Source organism: Balearica regulorum, chromosome 5 (assembly GCF_011004875.1).
Source record: "Balearica regulorum gibbericeps isolate bBalReg1 chromosome 5, bBalReg1.pri, whole genome shotgun sequence".
In the NCBI taxonomy this organism is placed as follows: Eukaryota; Metazoa; Chordata; class Aves; order Gruiformes; family Gruidae; genus Balearica; species Balearica regulorum.
The window spans coordinates 2,074,258-2,086,944 of NC_046188.1; the positions used below are offsets into that span (position 1 = coordinate 2,074,258).

General features: G+C 43.7%; 1 protein-coding gene across 1 annotated transcript in view; it reads right to left on the minus strand.

The window, feature by feature from the left end:
* The window catches only part of MDGA2 (MAM domain containing glycosylphosphatidylinositol anchor 2), a 383,424-nt gene that overhangs the window by 140,465 nt on the left and 230,272 nt on the right, over positions 1-12,687 (minus strand). Inside the window, exon 7 of the mRNA XM_075753135.1 lies at positions 802-1,131. Coding sequence (XP_075609250.1) covers positions 802-1,131 — 330 coding nt within the window. The remainder of the gene's footprint in view (positions 1-801; positions 1,132-12,687) is intronic.

Consider the following 12,687-nt stretch of genomic DNA (forward strand, 5'->3'; position numbering starts at 1 on the left):
TTGTTGTTGTAATTTTTGGCAGGAAAAAGATTCTGCATTCAGAATGTTTTCTAGTTCATTTCATTAACATGGACTACCTCAGTTATTAAAGTCAGCTACTGGGGGAGAAAAGTCTGTGAAACCTATTGGTTGCAAACCAGATTTTAGCAATGAGATCAAGAAAAGCGGGTAATTACTATTGTGTTACATATTCCTACTCCATAGTAGGAATAATGAGACATTTATTATCAGTCAAAGTAACAGCCAAAGTTCTACCTCATCAAAGAGAGAGATGTTTCAATCACTGAAATACATGTAATAGATACCTTAAACTTTTTGCCAATTGGGAATAGCATGATTCACCAACGTGCAATGCGTAATCTTTAAGAAAAAAGAGCTCCTTCCTCCGTACTTGGGACTTGCTGTTTGATTAGAGTAGCTGGATGGATTCAGCTTCATTAATATAACACCCTCCTGTTTCTCCTTGTAGTTTCCCACCAGCTATTTTTTCACCACTCTGGATGCCTTGAAGTCCTAAATAAAGGCCAAAGTCCTTTTATAGAAGCAATAACTTTTCTGACAGTAAAAGAGGGCTTGCCTGGGTAAATCAGAGACTAGTGTCTTCTTGGGAGAGTGCACCACATGCCATATATTCAGGTTCCTGTCCTTTACTCAAAGCCATCAGCCCCTGATCTAGGGTCTGCTTGGATATCCTCATGGTGAGAAGTGCTCCGCACGTACATTTCTTTTTTCTATGAGCCAAGGAAAGCCATAGTTTGACTATATCACAGTAAAACTAATTATCAAAGCGAGCCTCCTTACCTGTACTGCTGGAGATGTTGACATCAATGCTGATATCTGATATGCCACCTCCCTTCAGAGATGCAACACATGTATATGTCCCAAAGTCAGTGAATTTCAAGTCAATGATGTCCAGGTTTGTGGTGCCAGGTGAGACATCGGGGTCAGTCTGTGTGATGACCATCCTTTCAGAGCTTCGCAAGGGACGTCCATTTTTAAACCAGCTGAACGTAAGCTCTTCAGAAGGGATGGCTTCCACCTGGCAGGAGATTTTCACCTCTCGCCCAATCTGGATGTTGTCATCTTTGTGATATGGGTCAGGGGTGATCCAAAAACGTCCTTTTTTTAAGGCTGAAATACACACACCAAAAAAGTTTACAATAATAAAGTACCAATTTTGCATATTCAGACTAGTGCTCATGCTTCACTCTACGCCTGCATATGATTTTAATAGGGCCTGTAGTGATAGAGCAAGAGTTAATGGTTTTAAACTAAAAGAGGGGAGATTCAGACTAGATACAAGGAAGACATTTGTTACGCTGAGGGTGCTGCAACACTGGAGCAGGTTGCCCAGAGAGGTGGTAGATGCCCCGTCCCTGGAAACACTCAAGGTCAGGTTGGATGGGGCTTTGGGCAACCTGATCTGGTTAAAGATGTCCCTGCTCATGGCAGGGGTTGGACTAGATGGCCTTTAAAGGTCCCTTCAACCCAAACCAGTCTGGGATTCTATGATGCTCGGGAAGTCACTGAAGCTTCCAATGCACACATTTAGGACATGGTTAATTTTCTGTAGGATCAAATCTTAATCAAATATCATCACAGAGTATACATTGCTAAAATACTTGTCACTTCCAAAGTGAAAAATAGGAAGTCACAGCACTTAAATCAGGCTGAGCTGCTGACAACTGAAGAGTAACCAAAATAATTCATGAATCTTCAGTGTTTGTTATCCGTCTCTGGAGGTATTTACAAGCCCTTCCTCACCCCCATGCTATCAGAGTACTGAGAGAAGAGAAAATAGAGATATCAACCTAACATCAGTAATACAACCAGGAGTGTCATCTCCAATCTATCTGGAAACGAACAGAGGCATGCAAAATAGCTTTGTGCCAGCTGGTTAAATGAGAAGAGGTAAGCACATGCCCGAGGCTACAGCCTGCCCTGGTTTACACACCCCGGCTCCCTCCCCGTGGCAGCCCGGAGGGCTCCCTCCATCCCCGCGGCTGCCCAGAGGCGGGCTGCCGTACCCGGGAATGGCACAGCAGCTTGTGCAGGTGGGGAAATTGCTGCCAGTCCTAAAAAGTAAGGGGGATGAAAATACATCTTTAGGCTGCAGCAATGGTCAATGGCCAAAGGATGATCTTCTGAGATGTAACCACGCAGGAGAGCCCATCACGAGCACCGTGGTTGCACTTCCCTGGCTGGGTCTTGTGAGACGAGGAAAACCCATCCCGTTCCCACAGGGGCAACCTCAGGCTGAAGGTTGCACACATAACCGAGAGAAGAACATCATCATCGCTCAGAGAGGCACAGTGTATCCCAAGGATGTCTGTCTGCATCCAAAACTATTCAAGCCTCCGACACAAATTCAACTCATTCTCTAACCCACAGCAAAGCAGAGGTAAGGCAGTCTCAGTGTTTCAGATGGGAACCCCGAGGCAGACGAGTTTTTTGAGGCCAGGCTCAGTGCTAAGGAGTGCCCTACACCTGCGCAAGGGCACAGCCCCTCTGGAAAATACCATTCCTCACATCTTCCTGGTGAGACCAGCATCTTTCACTAGCATTCCCTCATCAATTTACTGCAGAGGAGCAAAATAATCCTGCAACTCACTTATCTGATTTTTTTCTTGTCACTCTTTAAATAAGCATAAAACTATCCAGAAACTATCATCATTTACATCAATAAAGTGATTGCTCCGAAGCAGTGCTGGTATGATACTTATTTTTGGAAGAGTGCTTCAGAATCAGCCATTAAGTCTTTCAAATACACATATATTTTGATGTACTGAATATAAAATGCTACTTACACAATCCCAAGATCCCTCTCCCCCTATATATGTGTGCTTAAGTATGTACGTATCTTTATACATGCTATCTCCAACTGGAAAGTCCCACAATGAAAATACCAGTTAGAAATGTTACAAGCAAATACCCAGGTTGAATGCAAGCACTGGAAAACAAATATTTTAATTCACTGTTTCTTGTCATCACCACTGAAAAGTTTCCCAAGTCGCCCCGCCTTCCCCACCCGCTGCCCCCCATCCACGCACAGTGCCCCACGTGTGCAGCGCTGGAGTCAAGGACCCATTTGCAGCACTCTCCCTTCTCTCCCCACATATTTCCACGCTTACAGCCAACGAAGCGTGACGTTGTTAAAAACGGCAAAGGCTATGAACAGAAAATTTCCCTGGATCCCATACTTCGGTTAATTCGTAGTTTTCATTTGCTGCGTACAGAAAGTGTAACAAGATCGAATGGCAATGGATGTATAAAGCACCAAGCATGCTAAGAGAGCACGGTGCATCAGGTCCTTAGATCTCTCCAAGCAATGAAAATGCTAATCCAGCCTCAATTTTGTCAGCTCAGTAGCTCCTTGAACAAAACAACTCTTTGGAGCTTGCAAAATGCCATGCTGAATTAGCACTTTCACAACTTCGAAAAGAACTAACATTTAATTAATAATTAGGGCGTTTTTTTCGATGTGGGAAAAGAAGCATGAAATCTGGCTACTCGTGGACACCCCCTCACACAAGGTGTGAGAATCCTCTCCCATTGAGGAAGCCAGCCCTTTAATCAGAGAATGAAAAAAAATTGTTCCATCTGCTGTGCTGATCAGGTACGGCATGAAAGGCATTTGTCTGGGTTCTGCTATTTAGTTGTAACTGTGCATTAAGAATCCAAACGATTGATGTGTTTTTAAGAATTTATTATTATTTCATTTATTTAAGAAGGTTTCATGGGTTTTATCAATATTACATTTGCAACGAAATGCACTAGTCTTTACTGAGCATCTCTCCTTCCCTTTTAAAAGCCGCAGCCAGCTCCCCAGGAAGCAGAATGAACACGCGCTTTGATTCCAGAGGATGAACCACACATCGTATGACAGTTGGAAAAATGCCACAGCAAGTAACTTTGAAATAGGAGCTGAACTTTTTTGTTTGAAAATGGAAGAACAAACAATGCTTATGCATGCAAAAACCAGTAAATATATTATGCAAATAATTTCCAGACAGGGAAAAAGAAAAAAATAATAGGCATGATGAGCAGCACCTTTCAACCAGAATTAGTTGCTAATAACCTCAATAAACTATTTTTATTTCTGAATTTTTCTCCTTTGCTTCAAGTACTCATACAGACCATTTCAGCAGTTTCTCAATCCTATAAAGGAACAACAAGGTCTAACAGAAAAGTCACGTTAACTTTCATGTGTCCTTTGTTATGGCTAGTGCTACAATGCTGTCTGCAAGCTATGAAAAAGGGTACAGAACCTCAAATTTTGGGCCATAAGTCACTTCATGGGCCAGGAAGGGCTCCACTCTCTGGCTCACGGACTGAATTACAAAAACAACTAAATTTTGTGGCTGTTACTTGGTTTGGTTTTATGCAGGCTGGGTGTGAGGTACAAGAAATAACTGGGCTGGATCATTCACTGTCCTGATCTCCTACAGCAAACTCTGACCACCAAAGAACTGTGCAGAACATCCACCTGGGCTGAGTATTCTTCCGTACATCCAAACACAAGGAGTTCAGAGGAGGGCTGTGTCTAAGTGCACTACAAGGAAAAAATTAAGGGAGTTTCCAGAAAGTCTCTTTGCTCTATTTCCTTTCCTCCTCCCTTCCCCAAAATGAAACCTCTTAATGTCTCTTAAGCCACAGAATCACAGAACGATGGAATGGTTTGGGTCAGAAGGGACCTCAGAGCCCATCCAGTCCCACCCCCCTGCCATGGGCAGGGACACCCTCCACTAGCCCCGGTTGCCCAAAGCCCCATCCAACCTGGCCTTCAACACTGCCAGGGAGACAGGGGCACCCACAGCTTCTCTGGGCACCCTGTGCCAGGGCCTCAGCACCCTCACAGGGAAGGATTTCTGCCTCCCATCCCATCTCCATCTCCCCTCCTGCAGCTTCAGGCCATTCCCCTTGGCCTGTCACTCCCTGCCCTTGGCACCAGCCCCTCTCCAGCTTTCCTGGAGCCCCTGCAGGGACTGGAAGGGGCTCTAAGGTCTCCCCGCAGCCTTCTCTTCTCCAGGCTGAACCAGCCCAACTCTCTCAGCCTGTCTCCATAGCAGAGGTGCTCCAGCCCTCAGATCATCTCTGTGGCCTCCTCTGGACTCTCTCCAACAGCTCCATGTCCTTCTTGTCCTGGGGACCCCTGAGCTGGATGCAGCACTGCAGGGGGGTCTCCCCAGAGCAGAGCAGAGGGGCAGAATCCCCTCCCTCGACCTGCTGGTGATGAAGCCCAGGACACAGCTGGCCATGTGAACGTACACACCATATTCATCAGTATCCGCCATGAAATCCCCACATCAAACTACCCAACAACTGTGTAACTACAACCTGAGGTTGAAAGTCAACATACTGTTTTTATAAACCCATTCTCTAAGACTCAACAAACTGCACAGCTATCAGCATTTTCTTCTGTCACCAACAAAATCAGCAGAAAATTTTACTTTAAATACAGTGTCTTTTCAGAATTAAGATAAACAACCCATATTTGTAAATCTCTAATCTCACTTGGCACCCGAATAAACAGTGATCTCTGCGATTAACCTATGTTATCTCAGAATTTTTAATGTGCCACCAAAGCATATGAAAATCACGATCCATACCTGAATGATGTCCCCAAGAAACCAACCACAGGTGCCCAAAGACATCTGATAGCTGCGGGCATGTGGAGCAGGAGGGCAGTGGGAGTAGCATGGGGCCATGATGGACAGACATGTTTCTCTCTGATCTGGGACCCAGGACTATAGCCAGAACTGTCCCAGATGTAATAGTGCCGAGTTGCTCAATATGTGGCTCAGAAGCTGCCCAAAAAAGAAGAATGCCTCTCACAGGAAATCCCTGCTCCACCATTCATTTTCAAGGATGGAAAGCACTGGAAGATGCAGTACTGCCACCACCCCTAAGTAGCAACATACCTCCCTTCCCCACAGCCTGAAAAGGGCAGTAGCAGCCATGGTGCTACAGCATCTCAGGACCTAGAGCTCTTTGTAGGAAGGGGAAATTGATCCTGGATCTCCCACTCCAGCCTGACAGATTCCAAATCACTTCACATTCTGGAACCTTCCTTACCTACCAAGTCAGAAACCCTTCCGAGCAGATGAACTGCTCTCAGTTACGCTGCGACGGAGGACTGTGTAAGTCAGAGTTTAGGGCACTCTTGGCTGGCAGAGACAGAAATACCTGGGATGACCCTGCTCGTCTTTGAAAGAAAAGGTATGACAGCAATGTAGGGCCCCATTAAGCTAGTCTCAGACCCAGCACTAACAGGGTTGCCCTTGGCAAAACGACATGGGGTCAGCAGACCTCTCCAGAGTGACTGTGCCTTCAGCAGTCCTGGGAATACAAAGCTGCTCCTTGCAGGCAAGAAGGTGTAGAGTCTTAGAGTCACATATGCTGGATGTGGTCTCCAAAAACACTGCAGACCTGATCTACATCGTGTGTCATATACTGACCTCCTGGGAACACCTGAGTTGAGGCTGGTACAAATCCACCAGGTAATGAAAAAGTGATTTCTGTATGTATTCTGCACACGGGTTTCTATGGATGGCCAAGTCTCATAAAACAGTGGTTTGGATTATGCTCATGTGTAGGTTCCTGGACCATAAGCATCCTCCTATGACGTCAAGTCTATTGAAACATGCAACGGATTCTGACTTTGGCTTTTCACCGTATTATCAGTTAGGGTTGAGGCATCATTGGAAGGTTTCCATGGGGTTAGATATAGCAAATAAAAGAGACACAGGGTTAACCAGCAAAATGTGGGAGATGGTGCTGCAGACATGCTAACCAAAGCTGAGTCCCAGTAGAGATTTCAGAACATTATCAACACACAGGGCTACAAAAGAGCAGCAAATGTGCAAATAAGTCTGTAACTGCACTTTGAGACTCAGGAAAGTGCCAGTCTTTCTCCAAAGAGGCCCCAAAGAACTATGATGTGATCAAATAAACAAAGATGAAACAATTTTCATCCTCAAACTCCTCATAAAACTGTCTTTGCCCTCCCCCATTAATTACATTTCAAAGCAATAAAATGCATTCCAGTATCTCAACTAAGGTCTATTTGCATTCATCAGGTTAAGTCGTATCTTCCCACCCCCCACCCCGATCAACCTAAAATGCTCCTTTAATGCATCAAAATGTTCCTATCTCGCAAATGCACATTTCATGACATATGAATGGCATCAAACACCATAAGTGAATACATTAGCTGCTGCACTATTCGCAGGCTTTGACATAATATTGGCCACTGGCTGCTTCCTAAGCTGATGCAGGACACTGGGGAATGCTCGGCTTTGTGTTTGCTGATGTTTGTGTCTGTGCGCAGCCTGCGGCAACAGCAATATTAAGTAGCAGAACTGTGCAAATTACTGATTTTAACCTTGACTGAGCGGTTGGATGCCACATGAGGTCTAGCCTCTGTGCACTCACCAGAAGTGGCTTCGACTAATTTTGATTGTTACCCTTCACATTTTGTCAAGGCTCGCGAGTGATTCGGTTTTAACCTGTTCCCAGTGACCAAGACGAGGACGTGACCTGATAATCTGCCACGAAGATGTAAAGACCTGCATGTGTCTTGGAGCACCACGAGTACATTTTGGAGGTTTGGTGAACTCAGCATCCACCACGCCACTTGTTTCTGAGCACCCAGCACTGACATTTTGTCAAGTAAGTGCCAATACCTTCACCTCCAGATCCAGCTCACTACCAGGATCCTCCAAAACTGCTGGGGGTTCTGTGCTTCCACTGCATCCCCTGGGACAAGCAAGGCAGCAACCCGTTCCTAGTGCTCAGATGCTACTGATCCCTTGATGTCTCCTTCTCATATGCGTGAAAAAGAGTTTGTGCTACCTGGAAAGTTTCTTGACTTTTTTTTAAGGCCAATGGCCTGCAGAGAAACAGCAAGGAAAAGACCAAAGATCTGATCCAAAGCTCACCACAGTGAACGATGGTCCTTCCATGACTTCTGTGCGCTTTGGCTTAAGCCCTTTGCTTTGGCTTCTGTTTCACACCAAAGGGTAAGAAGACAGAGAAAGTGCCGTGGGAACAGGCCGCTTGGAAAGTGAGCTGCAAAACCCAGCTTCATTCTCTAGAAGCTCCAGTCTGCTAATCCAGACGTAGGCTGCTTGCTTTGAAAGACTGAGAAGCAACTCTCCATGTTACTGCTGTGATCTTTGCAACAAAGGTGATTACTGGGACGACTCACTGGTTCTTGAGCGAAAGATATGAGGCAGGCAGCTGGTAAAGAAAGTCAACTCTTACCACTAGCTCTTGCTTCAATCACACGGGGTCCCTCATCTCCTTAGAGCCTTACAGATGGGAAAAACAATCCTGCTTTCACACAACTGCAATTCCAAAGATTCACAGCCTTACAACAAAGATTTTAGATAGTCCCTAAAAGACTTGTAAAGTATATTCATAAACTGAAACCTTTTTCCTAATCTGTCAAGACATCTTGAGAAGCCAACTTGCCTCATCGCATGCTGTTGTCAGCAGTCATTGCTGGTTCCCAGATTTTTGTAGATGAAAATAAAAACTCAACTTCCTTCCCCTCCAGGAGCAATGCACTGATTTCACTTGCAGCTGTGGAGGTGTCAGACGCAGCTCACCTGTGCCTCTCCAGGTTTAAGGCACCAGCTTTCTAATATAGAATTTCAGCAACAAATAAATACAGCGGTTGGTTAAATACACAAAGTCAACATACAGCATGGATGTATTTAATATATGTGGTGTAAGCACCTGGAGCTGGTTCGGTGCATTCCATGACTAACACATCATTTTTATTAAATCTTAAGTATCCCATCACTGAGAAATAAGGCAAAAATAAAATTACTTGGTTCACTGTCATTAAAGACATGCAAAAATGTACAGTGGTACATCAAGTGATGTTTTACTGCAGGAATTCTGAATTATTTATGTTCCCCTGAAATAATCTGTTTCAAACCTCAAACAGCAGAGAGAAAGGCACATTTCAGTTTATGTCATTACCCTCGATGCATCATTTCTGATACCCGAGCTTTGCTGTATTACGAGACACGTAACTAATTGCAAAGCAATCACAAACTTGGACTAATATGCAGATCTTCTCTGTTAAGTGAAAAAAGATCTGTGTTTAAGTTGGGGGATCACAGACCACCATCTGACCAGGGGTCCATAACACTGGTTTCCTATGAGGTAAGGTCCATCCTACCACACTCACCCGCAACGCAGGCAAATGACAAAACAAGTATTAATGGCTCTCGATGCTTTCAGACACCAGTTTGTCTACACCATTGCCCTGGGTTTCAGATTTGTCTGAATGATTAAATGAACGAATGTCTGGAACAAAGGAATCTGCTCCAGTACCACACCTTGGGAACTGCAGTGCAGTCCATATTGTCTGCTTTATTTATCGTTATGTGAAAGCCTAGCATAAATGGATCTCTGTACTAAATAAAAAGTCATTCCCACTGAAGAAAGACTTGTGGAAAGCCTTCTCCGATGTTTCTTCATTAACGTGCCTACCTCTATTAAATCGATAGAAGCAAAAAAAAGTTCCTATCATAAACTCCAAAGAAACACAAAGTCTTTGTTTATTCTGGCTGTGGGCAACAAAGCTGCATTGTCTTCAGTATTCTACAGGATATTGCCTTAAACTATATTATCGAATAGCTAAGCTGAATAGAGACAATTTAACAACTGTCCAAAATATCTTTTTCACTGGTGAATATCACAGAGTAGTCCATTAAATATCATTCTGTTACATTAAAATACATTTTGACTATATTTTATGTATAAGGAACACTGAAAACTCAAATTTGCTTTTGCCAATCAACAAAACATTTGAAAGGAAAATAACAAAATCATTCAGTATTACAGTCTTCTAGCCTAATTCTAAAACAGAAGAGTAAAACCATGCTCCACATAACAAAGTTTGCAGATATCAGCTCTCCATAACGAAACTTTATTTGGGTTGTGACATCCGTACAGTCTGCACATCAATTCTGGACGCAGACGAGCCTATTCTCAAGTGTCCTGTAGATAACCACTTCTGTTCCTTTCTGATGAATGGCTATCGTCCATCATGCGCAGCACCGGTATGGACACGCAACCACGTATGGAAAATTGCAATAACAAACAGGAGACTGCATTTACAACCTGAAGGCTTTTTAAGGCCACGCTACTCTGCTGTGAACATCATGGCTACATCGACAACTGATGCAAAGTAATGTCTCAGCTTGGCCTCAAGGGCAAACGTACCTAAGATCCGGCCTGGGCACGTGCTTCATGCCATACTTCAGTGAAGCAACCTGTAGCCAGGGCAGGGGTAGAAAACTTTGCTCTAGTGAAAATGGACCTCATGATGGTGGTCTTGAGTTTGGAGCATGGTTTGACTCTTGGACAATAAAGAATAGGTAACTTTACTAATGGGATGCAGTTGTTGAAATGGTAAGTTTGTTGGACAAAACCTCTGTGTCCAGTTGATGCTTTAAGAAGTCAATTTTCCAAACCGTAAGGGAAATAAGATGAACGGATTTGGAGGGATAATATAAACGCAGGTGGTAGGGGTGGTGTACAATGTATGTCCAAATTCAGTGTTACTTAAAGAAGATGAATTTAAGAAAGGCTAAAATATATGGTTAAAGACTTCTGCGTCTGCTGGTGACTAATTAAAATAATGGATAGAGAAAAGAAAAGCTGCAGTTCACAGTTCCATCTGTGGCTTCTCGTTGTCACTGGGCACTTCTAATTAGGCAGCACGCTGGCCGCAAATTGAGCTGCTTAAGCAGCAGCCTTGGGTGTCTGAGCTCTTCCCTCTGGATACGCCAAGGTCTCTGCAAGTTGTTGGTTCCTCCTTCCACTCGTCACGTTTGATTTTTTGTGATATTCTAACACCCAGCTATTATAATCACAACGTTTTGCGGGTTTTTTTAATCAAAGAGTGATTGCGAGGCAAGAGACACCTCTTTCCAACCGGCTTTTCCTTTTTGTCTCTGACCAATCTTGAAAACCATCCTGCACCACAGACAACAAGAAGCCATCTTCTCCCTGGGGTGTTTAAACTGGGTCTCAAATAATAAGTCATGGTAGATGTTGCCTGGCAGGGTCTGCAAGATCCACCACACAGACCAAATCAGTACACACTTCAATGTCTTTCAGCAAGAACAGTCACCCTCCCTGGTCATTGCTGAAACCAAACAAAACAATAAACTCCCTAGAAAACCAAAATTGTGGGACTCTGCCAATGTGTGCTTTGTCTTCCAGCCAGTTCACGGGACCTAGAAACTCCACGAGTGACCACCTGGTGTCCAGCCACGGGCTTCATCTTTTCCTCTGGCAGAAATACCAAACTGGATGAAAACAAAATGGGTGGGATAGATCCCTCAACATCTGCATGGCACCATCCCACAGCAGTTTTTTAATTAAATACTCAACATCTTGCCAGCTTGCCCGCACAGCAGTTGCATCCGTTTTGTACTCTGTTACTCAGGTTCATTCTTGGCTGACGGGGGACCACCAGGTCTGCCAAGGTGGGCATCATACCATTGTTTTATTTCTCCTCTAGCAGGGAAAGCTCTCTGACCTTACAGCTCATCTCTATAACCCCGTAACTGCTTGGTCCACTGCTGAGGTACAGAAACTTTCTTATTCCGAAAGGAGCTATGCACATTTTGCTCAGAATTAAAAAGTCCATCTAACGTCAAAAAACATCACCCATAAGCTCTGCACACAGCTAGCTTCACCCGCATTGGCAGCAAATAACAGTATTCAATGGTTTCACATAAGAGAACTCTCTGCAGCAGAAAATACACCTGCCGAGCGAGCAGGCAGGGTGCACCTTGTTTGGGTCGTAAGGAGAACATTAAAAAATAGCATAATTACATAAACATTCACAGAGCTTTTAAGGAGAATGCACCAACATCGACCATTCTTCTCAAAATTCAAATTTCTTAAATAGGTTATTTAGGACTCTGCAAGATAATTTTGACTAAATTATGTTGCCTGCATGTTCCCTTTAGTCACCTTTCTATCCGAAGACAGACTTGAAGTACGGTCTTGCTAAAAAAAGACACATATTCTCAGCATTTTACCAACAGTTCATTTTGCTTCTGTCAACATGGTTCTACCTTAAAGTTTGTTAAAACCTTAACTTTCAGTAGCTATCAGAACAATTAAGTTGTCAAGCATCTTCTACTAGAGCATCTCCAAACTTTTTAATATCAAGTAATTATTTGGCACTTACAAGACCAGATGCATTCACATCTTCAATTTAAATGCAAATGCTGTGGAGAGATTTCAGGTTTTGTCTCTATTTTTATAAATGCTTCTAATTTTTAAAAGAAAAGGATTTATTATTCTGGAGATGCCATGCGGCAGGTGTCTGTTTTTACGTGTGCTCTAGCTAATTAGCTCCTATTTCTTTCACTGCTTTTCTTTTGAAGGAAGGGGAGGTGTATATTTCTCTGTAATGAAGAAGATTTCAGTTTACAAGTTACTCAGTATATGATCCATTAAATAGTTGAAGCCAAGATCAAAGTATGTGAAACACAGCATGGCTTCTCTTTTAACTGCTTTTAGAAGTAAATATTCAAGAGAAATAAGCATCATCAGAAGAGATCATCAGAATATTCAGGTGGAAAGGGAGCTCAGGAGGTTTCTCGACCAATCTCCTGCTCGAAGCAGGGCCAGATGTCAGCTCGGACC